General features: G+C 45.1%; 2 protein-coding genes across 2 annotated transcripts in view; one reads left to right on the forward strand and one right to left on the reverse strand.

Moving 5' to 3' along the window:
- The window catches only part of LOC117061016 (transient receptor potential cation channel subfamily V member 6-like), a 71,717-nt gene extending 62,777 nt beyond the window's left edge, over positions 1 to 8,940 (forward strand). The window contains exon 15 of the mRNA XM_033173677.1: positions 6,524 to 8,940. Within this exon, the coding sequence (XP_033029568.1) occupies positions 6,524 to 6,812 (289 nt within the window). The 3' untranslated portion in view covers positions 6,813 to 8,940. The remainder of the gene's footprint in view (positions 1 to 6,523) is intronic.
- Positions 8,941 to 9,905: 965 nt separating this feature from the next.
- Positions 9,906 to 17,043, reverse strand: part of LOC117061017 (ephrin type-B receptor 5) — a 100,089-nt gene continuing 92,951 nt past the window's right edge. The window contains exons 12-16 of the mRNA XM_033173678.1: positions 16,507 to 16,722; positions 14,850 to 14,999; positions 14,533 to 14,726; positions 12,327 to 12,482; positions 9,906 to 10,991 (exon numbers count right to left, since the gene is read on the reverse strand). Of these exons, the coding sequence (XP_033029569.1) occupies positions 10,883 to 10,991; positions 12,327 to 12,482; positions 14,533 to 14,726; positions 14,850 to 14,999; positions 16,507 to 16,722 (825 nt within the window). The 3' untranslated portion in view covers positions 9,906 to 10,882. The remainder of the gene's footprint in view (positions 10,992 to 12,326; positions 12,483 to 14,532; positions 14,727 to 14,849; positions 15,000 to 16,506; positions 16,723 to 17,043) is intronic.

The following is a 17,043-nucleotide window of genomic DNA, read 5'->3' on the forward strand; positions in this document are numbered from 1 at the left end:
TAGGTTTGGCTTGTCCATCATAGTCATTCCTGTAAATCTCCTCTGCTGAATACCAACCTTTTGGCACCTTAAACGCCAACAACGTTATTATGACATTAGCTTTTGTAGACTGTAGCCCACCCCATTGTCTGCATGCAGTGTTGTCCTCACTTGCTGATATACATGATTGTGTCTGGGAAATTGTAAACAGTGAGGTCAAAGGAAAAATTAACTGCATCCAAGTACAGGTGGTGATAATTACATTAACAGTGGTCACTGAAAAAACGTAGTTGATAACTGAGCCATCCTGGCATTGGTAAGCCAGCTAACACACACACTATGATAAGAATCCATTGTTCTGATTTGGCCCACAGGTGACAGCACTGAACCTCTCCAAGGGAGACCCCTTGATCCTGCTTTTCTTAATGTGTGTTCACAGCCATGGTCCCCACCCTCACCCCTGGCTGCTGCTGATTCAGTGTGGCTGTTTCTCCTTCTGCCTGTCTACTTCATAGCGTCCCAACTAATGAGGGATCATGTAGTGGATGTGAGCGCATCGGAATGCTCCCTGGCCAATCAGATACACCACTAAGGGGGTATTAAACCTATTAAAGGGAAGGCAATGCTTCCATTAAAGTTCACTTAGGAAGTGATCCTTACCAGTGGGAAATTGCAGCATAGTTTCTCAGCCCTTTGCTTGAAACATTTCTGAAAGACTCCCTTGGACTCTCGTTACTGGGCAGGTTAATGAATCCTGTCAGCAGAAGCCCTGTGCAAGGGCTTCTGCTCGTGCAATGGGTTTTTCCTCCCTCTCTTGTGCCCCCAAATTTAGTTTGGGATGGGGATGGGAGAACCCCAGGAACAGCACACAGGGGGAGGGTCATTCTGTCTAACAAGCCGAAATGCTTGCCCTGATGGAACAATTGCCGTAGTGTGATGTTGAATTCCTCTCATTATTTTTGCAAAACTTTCAGGTCAGCAGCGGTTTTTAGGTTTGGCTGTGCCTACCCTCCATGCCAGGGCAGTATAACAACAAGAAATGTATAGAACCCCATCTGAAAAACAAAACAAAACTCTGTTGCCTATGAAACCCTTTTAGAGCCCTGAAAATTCCTCTGGTGTTTTGGCCAAGCAGGGACCTCCACATTCACTGCCAAATTTTGCTTTAGGTAACATTTCCTGGCAACTCCCAACTAACTCAGTTGGTCTCTAAGGTGCTACTGGAAAGAATTTTCTATTTTGTTTCACAGTGTTGTGTTGGTTTGGTGGGTTTCTTCCCTTGTGTTGTGGCTGCTAAACAAGAAACCTTGTGCCTTTTTGTGTGTGTTGCATTCCAGCATGATCTACATTTGCCTATCTTTGCAGATCTTATTTGAAGTTGGGGCGGGGGGGGGGGGAGAGTTAATTATTATACTTCGGCAAATCGAAGCATATGCACAAATACCTTATTCCCAGATGTCCTGTGCTGGCACTGGGTTCTCTGTTGTGTACTATGTGTACATCTGATACACTCCTAACCTCTGGTGTTATTAAAATTAATAGCTTTGCCAACACTAGTTACACAGGCAAACTGTGACCGCGCTAAGTTTCAGGCTGCTGTGATCCCTGCAGCACTTTCCAATAAATTAATGGCCATATTTTTCTTTCACAGCAGGTGGAAACTATATTGCTTTTTCTCTTTAACCTTCAGTTTATGGAATAGTTCAACATATTTTGTTCAAACTTTCCAAAAACAATAAACAAAAACCCCTTTGCCGATTTGGAAAATTCCACAAGTGACATAGGCGAATAATTATGGAGAATCAGGATCTCATGTAAACATTACACTATAATGGTTTCAGGTTGCAATCCAGAAGGATAACATTAGCAACTGAGCACCTGTTGTGCTTAGAGCAATATTACAACATTTCTCTTAAAAGTTAGCACTGGAGAAATGGAAACTCCCATTCAGCAAGCTGAGTTCTAATTATTTTCATTTGGTTTTCATTGCTTTCTGCACCTTTCTAGTGTAGAGGCTGTTGGATTTGATGATTATCTGTTTACCTTTTTCTCCAAGGTCCATTTCACAGCAACAAACCTGGGCTTCCCAGGCATGGTCTGTGAGTTAAATCTCTCAGTCCAAACTTCCATTTTGTTGCTCTGGAGCTTTCCTTGCAAAAACCTGTGCTTCAAAGCTCAGTCAGAGCAAACATCAATCTGCAGAAAACCCGAACGGACGTTTGCTCTGATTGAGCGCTAATAGTATTTTGTGGGAGAAGCTCAGGGCAAAAACAAACAAACCCTGTTCAGACACAGACAGGTTAAAGTGTGGACCTCTGCCTGGAAAGAGCAAGTGTGGGTAAGCCCTATGTGTTACACTCAACAGGGAGCAGCAGCGGAAAGCTGCCTGTGCACAAACGCCGGCTCCCTCGGTCTGAAAGCGAGATGAGCGCCGCAACCCCATAGTGGTCTTAAACTGGACTTAACTGTCCAGGGGTCCTTTACCCTTTTACCTTTACCTACACCCATGTGTGAAATTTGCAGTCATGTATTGATTATATTCACACTTGTAGGAAGTTTCCATGCGATTTGGGTGAGATGTATTTGGGTGTCTGCTTTGCCTACATAACTCTCCAGGGAAATAATCTTCTGGTAATAGAGCTGAATACCAGATGACTTGAAGAGTCACTTTAAGATTTATCACAGTGGTAAGAGTCCATGGTGTGCCTGCATTGATATCCAGGTTCAATCTATGGCATCTCCAGTTAAAAGAATCCCATGCAGTTTGGCTGGAAAAAAGTTCCACCTGTGGCCTTGCCCTTGCAGGCTATTGCCAGACACATATTAAAATAGCTGCAAAAGGCAGCTAGATTAAAGGCAGCTGAAATATTTGGATTTAACATTTAGGGTTTTTTGTCATTTGCACATTTTGATCTAGGAGATGGTTTGATCTAGGAATGGGCCAACACCAAGATGCTCTTCTGACAAGTCAGTTGCACTCAAGTGTCTATGTCAAACATGCAGAAACCTCAAGGGGGTTCTCTGGTTGTTTGCAACACTCATTGGGAAGAACAGCTGGCCAAGGGGGAAAGAGAAGGGGTATATGTGGAAGCAGAGGGATCTGAAAACATGGGGAGAGACCTATTGGACTTCTCCTCCAGTGGGAGATGGGGTGGGGCTACAAGTGTCATCCCTCCTGCTGGAATAAGATGCTCAGGGTGCGATTTTCCCTGAAGGAGAGGACCATCAGGTCTTTGCTGGAGCACTGTGCTGCTCAGTACATCTTCTTCCTTCCCCACAGTAAGGCTTGGGGGAGAGCAGCTTGGGGGAGAGCAGGGTGGGGCGTTTATAAAAATGAATGGGGGCCTGATTGCCTTCATTCTACTGCTGGCTAGTGATTTGTGCAGACATGCTTGCCTCATTCATCACTGCTATGATGAATACTTGCCCCTAGTTTGCTTCCCTACTTTGTTCACAAAGCAGCTCCCGAAAACTGCAAACCTGGAAGTGAGGGTTCCGGTTTGCGAACGCTTTTTGGAAGCCGAACGTCTGACGCGGCTTCCGAATTGAGTGCAAGAAGCTCCTGAAACCTATCGGAAGCTGTGTCTTGCTTTTCGAACTGTTTTGGAAATCGAACGGACTCCCGGAATGGATTAAATTCGAGAACCAAGATACCACTGTGATTTCTGTAATTTTAATAGAAATGTAATACATCTCAGGATAGTGGTTTCTCCAGGTTCTGCTAAGTGTTGATAGGTGATGCCAAGGTTCTTGCTTTCTATCTTTTTCTGGTTCCTTATCTTTAAACCAGACTTGGACTAGACAGCCCTCAGTTTCAAACAGACAGCCCTTCAAAATTGAAGATTTGTCTTCTGTAAAGCAGGGCTCATAACCCCCCTTAACCACCCTCCTCAACAATACACAGAGACACTCCAAGCACTGCATCAGCACTCGCTGCTAACTTGAATTTCGGGAGTTGGCACAGGAATGGTAACAGCTGGTAAAGGCAGGAGGCCGTCCCTCTCATAGCTCCATATAATTGAATTAGTTGCGTTTGCAAGGAGGGTAATTCTACCAGTTTGCCTAGGGGGTATGACAAAGTGTGGAGTGATTTGTCTTGATCTGGAGATGCCCCATTGATCTCTGCACTGCCACCCTGTACTTTCCCCAGCAGAACGCAAGGGGGAAGCATTTCTTTCCCCTGGACGGACATACAGTTTCAGGCCACTGAGAATGGAAGCTTCATATAATCTTTATGTCGTAAGACTGAAGCTGCATTCAAGTGGAAGAGCTTTGCTCTGACAGTTGTGCATCTCCCTTGAGTGTTGAACTATGGTGGGAAACGTTAAGCAGAGGAGGGAGAAGACCTTGCCCGTTTCTCTCAACAGAGAAACAAATGTGGAGGATATCTTTGGTGCAGCTGTTTCTCTTTGTGTAGGTTCTCCACAAGTTGTTAAACCCTGATTTTCTCAGGTTCTAAATCAGTCATCTGTGGCCTACACCAGGAGAGCAGGATCTGTACTTCAGGTGCCCTCCTTCCAACTTGGGGAAGGTGATGTGGACAGCAGTAGGTCAGCCCCACTTGCCCTGCATCGCATGAATTTTTTTAGAACACTTGAATGGGGCTACTGCCAAAGGACTGCCATCATTTTGAGACAGAGGTTGAGCCGCTCATTTTGTGGGACAAATGCACAAGTGGCCTGTTAACGCATTTTTTTCTGGTTAGTAACCAGACCATTTCACTACCGCAGCTAGTCAGCGAAGCCCAGGGATATTTGTATATAACATACTGTAAACGACTCTGCCAAGGAGTAAAAATACAACACCATATCTCAAAGCAACCTTACTGCATCATCAGATAGGTTTGCTACTCTTAAAGGTCAAATCTGAGGCAACCAGCAAAACGGGGGGGGGGGGGGTAGAGGATGATTGCAAATAATGTTCATTGATTTCAATATTTGCTCAGAAAATAGTGCATTTGCAGTGATGCAGGTTGGGCAATTTTACTCCATGGACTTAATGCTCTTCCACGGACACTTTTTTCTTTAGGCAGCATCACTTCCGTCAAACTGTGATTATCCAGAGACCTCCTGTATTTGAGGGCCCTCCTTCCCATTCTGCTGCAAGGGATCCTGGGCTTCAGCCTCAAAATCCAATGCACTCACACTAATAATTTGCATTGTTCTGCTGCTATTCCAGTGCCTCTTTTCTCCCCCTTGGCTGCTGCTTAATACCACTGGCCTTATTGTTCATTGCCCTCACGGATGAATTTGCCCAGTTGGCTGTCACAACCCTGTGTGAAAATGTATGCTCATGATTTCATCACATGAAACATAGCATTGTTACATAGAATTGTAGAATTGGAAGGGACCCTGAGGCTCGTCAAGGCCAACCCCCTGCAATGCAGGAATATGCAGCTGTTCCATACAGGGATGAAACCTGCAGCCTTGGCAATATCGGCACCACACTAACCAACTGAGCTATCCAGGTACTTGACTGTATCACTGAATGAATCGTGTGGGTTGCCGTCACAGCCAGCAGAACAAAGTGGCACTTATGGGTGCATGAAGCTGAAGACTACAAGGGGCCAGAAGAAGCAAAGTGGAGCCACGAAGAGCAACAGCACCGAAAGAGTGCAGATGTATTTTTCCACAAGTTTTGAAAAATCGCTGAAAATGGAAGACACTTCCAATATCCTATGATTATATTAATGCAGAAATGGTTTTGGCACAGCATTTGGAAGAGAGGGGAATGTGGGGTGTGACATGTTCTTTTTAGTCCTGTTCTTGGGGGGGGGTGGCACATAGTACTGGGTTATGGGAGCATATCATATATATCTGTAGAGCATATCACTGGCTCTGTAGAGGATTCTGCATTTGTGCAGGGAATCTATTCTTGGTGACTGTCTGATTCTGCACCCCTGTAGTTTGGAGGGAAAATGAATGAACCTGCCAGCAGGGTTAGTGGGCTCTTGTAAACTGCCATTCAGAAAATAGCCTTCGTGAAGTATAATCATAGCTGTATTGTCTTTTTGCTAATCTGTGTTGAGCTCTTACTGGTCATGATCACATGCATAATTAATTCTGGCCTACTTAGCTTCCAGCGAATCTTGTGCAAATGAATCCCACAGGTTAAATTTATGCACTGTATAGTAAAAGTGCCAGATGATGGGGAGAGAAATTGGCCAAAGCTGATTGCCTTCTCTTTGCTGCTGCTGTGCTAGGGGAGTCGGAGCAAGGAGAACAGATTTCCTCTCTCTCCTGATTCAGAATTTAAAAACAAGGACATAGTGCATCAGTTATGGGGGAAAGGTAGAAGGCCTTCCATAGAATTCACAAAATTTTAAGCTTAAAGGATATTTCTAGTTATGAGTCTAGAGTAAAGGCAACACTGTGCCCGATAGTCTCCCATACACCTTGGCTCGGGTTTTTGAAAAGTTTTTTAATGCTACAGTTGGCCATGCTGATTTAACATTACAGTTAGTCACAGTTTGTCTTCAGCTTGGAATGAGGACCAAACCTGGGCAATAAACAGTTTCCTCTTTTTGTTTCTCTCTTGCCTATAGGGTTGAAAGTCGTTGTGAAAACCGGCAGCCGAAGCAGCCTAAAACATTTGAGCCCCACCGAAGGGATGCCTTTGAAAAGTACCTTAAGCGCAAATTGCCAGTGGGGGCAGAAGACGGCGGACAGATTTGCTCAACGAAGCAGGTGCCCATTGGGACTCCTTCTGACACACCCAATTTATCACGGAGGAGCTCAAACTGCGGCTGGGACATCATAAGGCGCAACACTTTGGTCCAGCTTCCAGGATACACCAACCGTGCTATGGAAGAGGAAGAGGTCTACCATGTGTGAGCACGGGAACTATTGCCCTTGTGCCTGTGGAAGAGTCTCCTTGTGACATAGGGGCTAGAGGCCACTCGGGGCTATTGTAATGGCCACACTTATTTAAAATTCTCTGGCACTGACAACTATCAAATGACTGTTGATAGTCTGGAGCCCACATTTGCTGCAAGGAGAAGACCCGGGAAGGTCTTCTCTTGTGGAAGTGCAAGCAAGCACGGCAACATCAGAGAATTGTCACAAGTCCAGAAGAACTTCTTGGGAGACGACCAAGATTGTAGCATCCTTCGAGGACAGACTCTTTTCTTTTTAGAACTTCCCACGAGTGTTGCAGATCTTATACTTTGAGTGGTGATTGAGAGAACACTGGGTCTAACTTTTCTTGTGTTCTTGGAGAATAGATTTCCTCCTGCAGCCACTACTGCATGTTTCACGGAACTCCAGGTGTCAAGAGCTGGTAACATCCAGAAGTTTATATATGGCTGTTTAGAACAAGAAGAGATTCTAAGGAATAAGCTAGTCCCGCTGGAATACAGTTCACCACTCCTATGCCAGTAGTGAAAGCTAAATCCAAGGGGGGCGGGGGCAGGGAACAGCAGCTATGGCAGAGAGGATGGAGATGCTGCTGTCTTGTGTTGCTGCTGCTTTGCCTCCTCTCACCCTGGTCACGTGTAGCATGCAACAGTGTGTGTGTGTGTGTGTGTGTGTGTGTGTGATGGGTCATTTTGTGCACTTTTTCATTCCCCCTTTTCGCAATTGCTCCTTGTAGCGTCTGGTTCCACCCCAGAGACTCCTAGGAGCTGGTAAATGAAGGACATTCAGCCCCTTCCTTGGGGGATGTGTTGCACTGCTCAGCAGAGCTGAACAGTATGGAGTTAGTTACTAACACGTAGTTTAAATCTAGACTTGTGGAACCGAAACCTCGGCCTCCTGGCCCTGCACTTGGATGGCAAAAGGGAATAGCTTTGCAGTTTGCAGGCAGCTTTCTAATTTTAGGAGTGTATTTAAGGTCAGTTGTGGCTGCTTCTTTTGATCAGAACCTCCTTTTCTTCAGGTTGGGGGCAGCGAGTCATTTTTCTGCATACTCTCTCGAGCTCTGTGTACTGTCTTCTGCTCTTCGGCTTTTCATTTTCTTGTTCTGAGCTCCATCTTTGGCTGCTTGTTGCTTTGTGCTCTACTCTCTCTCTCTTTGTTCTCTCTCTCTCACTGTGTCTCTTTTTCTCCGCTCAGTCTTGCTTGCACTCACTCTCCCCACCCCTGCTTCAGACTGTTCCTTGTGCAATTTATATTTTAACCCATTCATCATCTCTAGTCTCCTCTTCAATGTTTCTTCCAGGAGATCAGTATTCCTGCCTGCCTGCCTTATTATTGGTGAAATGTGACAATGCAGAGATTGCACGGCTTCTGCCGGAAACAGCAACCCTGGATCTCGTCTGCCCTTTGGGGCCTGTCTAGTAAACTAACATGTGGAACGTGACAAGATAGCGTAGCATCTTCTGTTTCCTACCCTGTCAGTGAAGTAGAGGAGAGGGGTACAGAAGCTTACAATAAGGGGGAGTCACATGACATGTTTTAGTTATCTATACGTTACCAGGGGTGAGATGAGGAAGCATTCTGGGGCCAGCATTGCCACCTCTCTGGTGGAAGAAAGTAGATCAGTGCTAATTTGATTAATTATATTCTTTTTTTAAAATGCCATTGCCTACCATTGTGGCTGAAGTTTATGAAAAGGTTGGTGGACAAAATTAACATGGAGAGGTTAGTAACCAGCCCAGTCAGTGCTCACCAGAGTTCCTTGTTAGTGATACTGTGCTTTAAACCTCATTTCCCTGTTTAATTGTACATGTGAATTGTGCCTTCATCTTCCTAGGTCTCTGTTGTCAAATTCAATTGAATGTTCTGCCGAGACCTTCAATTCTTTAATTTTGGTGTCAGAGGGTAACTTTACAAGAGTGCGGTGTTCATTCTGTATTGTGTTGTTTGCAAACATGGCGTGTGCAATCTATGTCTTGGTTCAAGTAATTATAATGTTAAACCTGAGCTATGTTAAATACGGAATCCTTCGTCCTGGGTTCATATGGATCCATTATTGAACATTTTCTCTGAAGCTCCTGTTACAAAATACATTTTTAAAATGCTACGTCTGCACAATTTTATTTATTTTAGATGTTTCTAGGCTGCCTTTCTGGAAAGAATCCTCTCAATAACAGCATAGTGACCCTCGTTTTGCGTGTTCAAACGTTAACACTGTAATGTTTTAAAAACATGACTGCCAACATTTTCTAGTGCACCAGAACTTGGATGCCAATTTCTCTCCAGCATCAATTGGTGACTACTTCCGCCTTTATACTCCAGAGACCTTGGGCAGCAGGATCACTCAAGAGTCCCTGCCTTATCTGCTGCAATGCATACATACAGATTTGATTGAGCTGTGGGGTGATATACCCTCCTCTGCCCACATTCCAACCTCCTGCAACAAATGCATGATGGAGTGATATACATTCACTGAAACTGAATGCTAAAGGCAAACTGCTAAAATGTAGTGCATTACCTGGAGGCCACAGTGCAGAGCTGGGCATGGAAATGGACTTCCATGCATGAAACCCTTAATACTCAGCAGCAGCTTACGCTGCTGACGCTGCATGGATGATGCTCAACATATATGCAATCTCCTTGGATGTCCAATGCCCCTCCTGAGCACTGCACAGTGTTGTTGGGGAGCTGCCTCCTCATTCACCTTGTGTTGTCCCTGGGAGTGCATTTATTTCTTTTGCAGATTTTTATTCTGCCTTTCCACCAGCTTGTGTATTTGCTGTGCGTCTCCACCCCACTGTCTGCCAGCAGGACACCACCTGCATATAACCACAAGGTAAGGGGATCATTTGTATTCCATGTCGAGTGAAAAATCTTTCTGCACTTTTGCATCTGATCCAGGGACTTTTTTTAAGGAGGGTGAGTGGTAAAAATGATACAAAGTACAAGCTGGTCCATCCACACTGCTGCCTGTATGTAGTTCAGCATCAAACAATGCATCTAAAAAGTGCTGGCATTGGATCAGAAGCAGATCCGTGTGTTCATCTAATAAAGCCTAAAGAACACACTTAATTCCTCTGTCAAATATTTTATTTCATTTCTGGTGGTATGAATATCCAGTTGGAAACTGCCAAGAAGGAACCTTCTGCTCTCTAAACAGAATCGCATCCCTTTCCCAGTACCTGATTACTAAAAAGCTGCTATCTCAGTTCCCTTCTTTGGGGGGGATGAATGCAGGACCTATAGCTGCCCCCGAATGTTTTGGTGCCTGAGGTGGAAAACCCAAATGCCCCCACCCCTCCCTAATGAATATGGGGCCCAACCCACCCTGTGAAGTCCTCCAGTGCAAGTCCCACTCAAAATGAGCTGGAGACCACCCCTGCGGATTGTGCCCAAATGGGTCAGATCTGCTTGCTTCCCGCTTTAACACCCTATGATTGCTGCCTAAAACTCACTGTCTGAGATGCCATCTTGCGTCACTGTACAGCTGTCTTTGCCAGAACGAGGATGTGGGGTGGTGAGGCTTGTTGTTTTTCTCAGAACCAAATCCCCCTGGTTGGAACAAAAGCTTCAAAGGGATTTCTTTTTGGCAACAAGAGTCTTTCGGCTTTCAGTTTTAACTCTATATTGTGCCTGATCCGGCTCAAGAGACGCCTTTGAGAGGCTGCCAACCCAAAGTACAAAGCCTGCTGGCTAGCCCTGGCATAGAAATGGCAGCAGGTTCGTTTTGAACTCCAAAACTATCCTTCCAGCTCTACCCTGTGTACTAATTCCCCAACCCACTTCAATGTACAAGTCAACCCTTAGCTAAATACCGCAGGATTTGTAGTGTCTCAAGTTATGGGTTGTTGTTTTTTTATAAAAACAAAAACAAAAACCCCAAACAACAACAAAAAAATAACCCTACAAATCTCCAAGAGCGCCGGTCTGTGAAGTGGAGGGCAACATCTCATGCCCCCTCCATTGATGCTTGAAATTTACTCCCTTGTCTCCCTTTTACAGCAAAAGGTTCGTTTCAGTATCCAAGTCCTTGGCGTGTGCTCTCTGTGTCAGACCTCAACAGGCTCAAGCTGATTGAGATGCACCCGCATGAGTTGGATGCTGTTGAGAATCTTCTTCTGATGGCCAACTAGGCTGATGCCAATGTGCTGGATGTCCCTGGAAGTAAAAAGAAGGGGGAAAAGGGAGGAAGAACTGAGATGGGGCTTTTGTCCTCTGCATTGCCAAACTCACATAGGTTATTTTTAGAAAGATAAATAAATAGTGTTTCAGAGGGGTTTTCCTCATCAAGTCAAAACCTTTAGCAACAGAAAAGGTTTATATGTTTGAAAATTAAATAAGCAAATAAAAGGCAGGAAGTTCGTATGAAATTTGCTAATGGTTAGGTAAGGGAATCCTTCCAGAAAAAGGAATGTGACATTGGGAATGCTCTGCTACACATCCACTTTGCAATTCTTCTGCAATGTTTTATCAATACAAATGCCTGCAAGACTAATATAGGAGGGTGGGGGAGCTGCAAAAGAACTGAAGGAAGTTGAAGCTACAGCATCCTGCAGATGCTCCAATATGGACATGATTTTTAGAAAACAACTGAATCAAATTTGAATTTAGGAGCTGAGAAATTTAGGACACACAGAGAGGATGATGCCTGTTCATCCCTGTTAAAAAGAGCAAAGGGCGATAAGGGAAACCCAACAGAGTGTGATGACACAGGTGTTACTAGGGAAAGGTAAAGATACGAACAGGGTGAGCTCCCGTTGCTCGGTCCCAGCTCCTGCCCACCTAGCAGTTTGAAAGCACGTCAAAGTGCAAGTAGATAAATAGGTACCGCTCCAGCGGGAAGGTAAACGGCATTTCCGTGCGCTGCTCTGGTTTGCCAGAAGCGGCTTAGTCATGCTGGCCACATGACCCAGAAGCTGTACGCCAGCTCCATCGGCCAGTAACACGAGATGAGCACCGCAAACCCAGAGTCGGCCACGACTGGACCTAATGGTCAGGGGTCCCTTTACCTAAAGATACGAAGGAAGGACTGCATTTTTACGTGATAATCTGAACTAAGTACAGTATATGAGCAGCTGCAGAGCTCTTATTTTAACTTATTTCTGGGATTACAAAATATGCGACGGATATGAATATGAGTTTGCAAATATATGCATCATATAGGCACATCCATCAGAGAGGCAATACTGTTGCAGCTTCCCATTAAGCGTACATTTCGTCAGAAACCCAGGATTGTATCCAACTTAAATTGAACTGAAATTGCTAAATGACCTTTGGGAGTGCAATGGAACTTGCACTCCCTCTCTTCACCCTGCTCCCAAATATGCTTGGGGGGGGTGGGCCCTGGGAGACACCCCCTCCCCCAAGCACACAGAGGAAGGGGAGAAAGGGAGATGCTCCTTTCTGCTTGTAGGAGTCCTTCTGCACTTGCAAAGATTTAGTTGGGTACAACGCCCAGGTTTGCTGCCGCTCAAGAGAAGATGTGGCTCTTACTCTAGAGTCATGCGTGAGATGACATCGAATGTGGTCAGGCCGGCCTGGTCAAAGTTCTCCTTGTAGCGACCCATTTTAATGGCATCCAACCACTCGTGGGCATTCGTAAGTGAGGGGAAGTCAGGGGGTGAGTTGCTCAGCAGATGCTGGGACGGTCTATGAAGAAGAAAATACATTCAAAATGGGCACAAGAAAATATCGATAGTCATATACTGAAAGGCAGCCATTTGGGATGTTTAAGGAGAAGGATATGAATCCTCAAACATGCAATGGGTGTGCAAAAGGGGGGCATTGTTGACAACAGCCCTGCAGTGCCCCTCCACCAAAGCTGCAATCCTATATCCACTGAGCTGGGAAGAAGTTCCACTGAACTCAGTGGAACTCCCCCCCCCCCCGAATAAACATGTTTAGGACTGCACTGATGGTTTGGGTGCCTTCTGTTTCCACTTTGCACATTTACTGCAAGAATTACCAATAAGATACAGGTGCAACTGCAGAAAATGCGACTGCTGCATAACATGTGGATTTGGTACTCAAAGGAACGAAAACCACATAGCCTGAAGGCTCCCCACTCAATTTTCAAGGCACAGCATTTTCTGCTTTTCCTCCTCGTAGAAAGTGAGCTGTAAGTAAAGGCTTCTTCCAACACTGGATCAGTTTTTTAAAAAAAATAAACTCTGCCCAACTAGGCCCTCCTCTCCTCCGGCGAAGGATGAAACCTTGTTATACCCATGGGAAAATCCCTCCATGCTAACAGGATGCATTTCCTTCCATAGATCTGGAGCCATCTAATCCGGGCTGAATCTTTCCCTCGGGACACCAAGCATCTGGCTTTGTGAAGCTGGGAAAGGCAGATGGGAACACAGCAGCTTCCAAACACATCCTTGCCAGCTCATGCTGAGAACTCTCCCCAACTTTCCCCCGAGAGAAAAGCCTTTCTTCCTTTGCCCATTTTGCTTGCTCCTTCAGCACCTTCACCGTTCTTCACCTGCTGGGATCTGCCCCATTCAGCCACACCATGCTCAGTGCAGGTATCATTCCCCCTCAGGGACTTTCCTTGCTTAGCATCCCAGTCAGGGACCCAGGGAGTCTGCATGCTGCTGGTCCACTAAGGAAGCACAGCATCTTTATGACTAACAGACCTTCTGTAGTGTGGGGTGGCTGGGAGTGTGAACTCTGGATCTGAAAATTCCTGGTTCATATCAGTCAACTCCTAGGGGCTGGGGTCCCTTCAGCCCACCACTCAAATGGTGTGCATGTTGCACATCTTGTGATCAACTTACCTGGGCCCCCCAATATTTTATTCAAGTTGGCACTCCTGCACTGGTTCAAATTCACCTCAATTATAACCCGAGGCCTTAGGCAAACTATTCCTCTACCTTAACTTCAGCCCTTCAATAAGCAGTATAGGGATAATTAACACAGACCTACATGGACTAGATCAGGGATGTCCAACTCCCATGAGACTGCGATCTACTCACAGAATAAAAAACTGGCAGTGATCTACCCCTTTTTTTGGGGGGGGGGGGTTCAGGTCAAAGTTGTTGAGTTTTTTTAGGGAGGAAAATCAAAGTTGATGAGCTTTTTAAAAAACAATCAGCCTTGCAGCAAAAACTCTGTCTTCCATTCTAGCGATCATGTGTGGATAGAGGGCGGGGCCAGATGCTCTCCCCCCCCCCACGCAAAGGAAAAAGACCCTGACATTGACTGGGGTCAACCGAAACCTCCCGGCGATTGAACAGTCGATCGCGGTTGACCAGTTTGACATCCCTGGACTAGATGATCCTCAGGGTCCTTTCTAACTCTGCAATCCTATGATTACCACCCTCCTCTCCCACATTGCTGTGACGTACACTCACATCTCTACTTATCACCCAAACTCAAATGTTAAATGACTTCTTTTCCTGTGCTATCCCCAGGCACTGCAAAGCATCTGAAAACAGAACTTTTGCTGTCGCAAATCACTATGCAAAGTGAGCTTCTGTGATAATTTTGAACGTAACGTCTGTGTATATTTTTTGGGTTTCTTGATGAAAAATTATTTTTGTCTGTGGGAGGCACCAGATTCCAGGTCAACCCATCAAATAAATACCAGCCGCTTCCCAGTTCTGAATTGCAGCTCTTCCCTCCCTCCCTTCTGCTTGCAGATCGTACTCCAAAGTCCACTTCCATCCCATGTGCCCTTCATCCTGTGAGTCCATCTCACCTGCTGTTTCCTGTGCCGGTAGCTTTGAGGGCAGACGGCTTGCGGATCATCTTGTCTAGGGCGCTGACAATCTGCTCAAATTTGGGCCTCTGGACCCGTTCCTTCTGCCAGCAGTCCAACATTAGGAGGTGCAAGACAGTGGGGCAGTCTGGGGGAGGGGGCAGGCGATAGTCCTGGTCAATAGCATTGATGACCTGCAATGCATTAAGACATGTATGTCAGGATATAGATAGTCCCACTGTGGTATGGATGAAGGTCTCCCACCAGCAACACCACAGATAGATGGAAAGCAGCATCTACTCCATGTTAGGACTTACATCTTGATTGGACATGTCCCAATAGGGCCTTTCGCCATAGGACATGACCTCCCACATCACAATGCCGTAGCTCCAGACGTCGCTTGAGGATGTGAATTTACGATACTGGATAGCCTCTGGGGCTGTCCAGCGAATGGGGATCTTACCGCCCTAGAGGAGGAAGAGGAAGAAAATGAGTAAGCAGGGAATATTTATCAACTCAAAAACAAGTGTGCTTAAGGCACATTCAGCCTTGACATTTGGCAGAAAAGATGCTATTTTATCTATTTGCTTATTTAGAGAGTTTTCTGATTAAGTAGTCTACAAATATTTCTAAGTGGTGAACATAAATTGATAAAACACAGCAAAACCCACAAAACTGTTAGAATCAAATATACATAAAATAATTATTGAAGAACTGTGTTTTGTGAGGATCATAAGTATTCTATTCTATATTTTCTTTCTTTTTATTATTCTTCATTTCTGATACTGTGTTTTATTATCTTTTATAAAAGATTTTAGTGCTCAGTATGTTAAAAACGCTCAATAAAACTGCCAAACAGGATAAAAAACAGATACAAATCACAAAAACTTTCAAAAGCAACCATAAATAACTAAATTTTAAGTCTAGGCAGCCTTGTGGGAAAAAGTTTTCAGTAGGTGTCTAAATAATAATAATAATAATAATAATAATAATAATAATAATAATAATAATAATAATATCCCACCCATCTGGCTGGGTTGCCCCAGCCACTCTGCGTGGCTTCCAACACATATAAAACCATAATAAAGCACCAAACATTAAAAACTTCCTGATACAGGGCTGTCTTCAGATGTCTTCTAAAAATAATAGCAGTAAGATTGCCTGGCTACTGCCAATAGATAGATTTACAGAGTATAGGTGCTGTCACACTAAAAGACTCTTCACAAATGTGGAACACACATTATATCACATTTGTGAAATATGTGCAATAGGCACATATTAGGCAAGGCATCACCAAGGCTTAAGTAAACTGGCTCCAAGGTATTAAGCGCTTTATATATCAGTAATAAAATCTTGAAACTGGCCCAGTAACAAATTGGGAGCCTATGCAGAGTTCTGAGTACAGGTGTAGTATGCTGACAGGATCTGTCAGCAATCGTGCCACACATTCTGCACCAACTGCAGTTTCTGCATTCGAAAAGTGCCACAAGCTATTCTATAGTGTTTTCCCCACCTCTCAAAACAAAAGTCATTTCTTTCAGCCCTGAGGTGAACTCTGAAAAAGATGGCACTGCAGGTTTCTGGTATGGTTGCAGGTGGAGCAGAGAACAGCCAGTTCCTTCCCAGACTCCAATTATGTTGTGACTGGAAGGGGCACCTAATGGCTAGTACACACGGCACCTGTCAATCCAATCATTCGAGTGAGTTTCGTTTTTTAAAAAGAATGGAATGGGGCGGGGTCACCTTACTTGGCTACCCAGTGCTTGTTACACTAAATCTGCCAATAACCTGATTCCCTTGAAGTTGCCTGGTCTGGAGACATCCCACTCCCTAAAAAATTGGGTTACATTTCACTTTAGGTGGAAGTTTGACGGCAAAACTGACCTTGACAAAACACAAACTGGTTCCTATAGGACCTGTCTGCCTGAATATTGGAGGGTGGCGAACAAGCCCTTTTCCTGAGCGCGAACTCACCAAGGCTCCCGTGTATGTTGGGTTTGAAGCATCATCCTCCAAGAACCTTGACAAGCCAAAGTCCGACACCTTGCAAACCAGGTTGCTGTTGACCAGGATATTGCGAGCCGCCAAATCCCGGTGGACGTAATTCATGTCAGACAGGTAGCGCATGCCGGCTGCTATGCCGCGTAGCATGCCCACGAGCTGCAGAACGCTGAACTGCCCTTCCTTTTGCTGCGGAAGGCACACATGAGAGAGAAAGGTCTGAGTGGAAGACTAACAAGAGACTCCTCCCATCCCCTGACCCAAAGGAAGACCATTGCTGGGAGGAAAAGATGGCCACCGTGATTGAATACTATGACATAGAGTGATGGCCTCAGGGTTTTGGTTTTTTACCCATGTCATCAAAGCAGAGCTAGTAGTACAATGATCTATAAGGTAGGAAAAGCTCTAAGAGGGCAATTTGTAAATAAACTATTCTTATGAAGCAAAACAAGGCCTAATGAGCCATTTGCTTGTGCTTTACCACTTCAGACTGCGGGGGTGGGGAACTCA

The sequence above is a fragment of the Lacerta agilis genome, chromosome 16 (assembly GCF_009819535.1).
Source record: "Lacerta agilis isolate rLacAgi1 chromosome 16, rLacAgi1.pri, whole genome shotgun sequence".
Classification (NCBI taxonomy): domain Eukaryota; kingdom Metazoa; phylum Chordata; class Lepidosauria; order Squamata; family Lacertidae; genus Lacerta; species Lacerta agilis.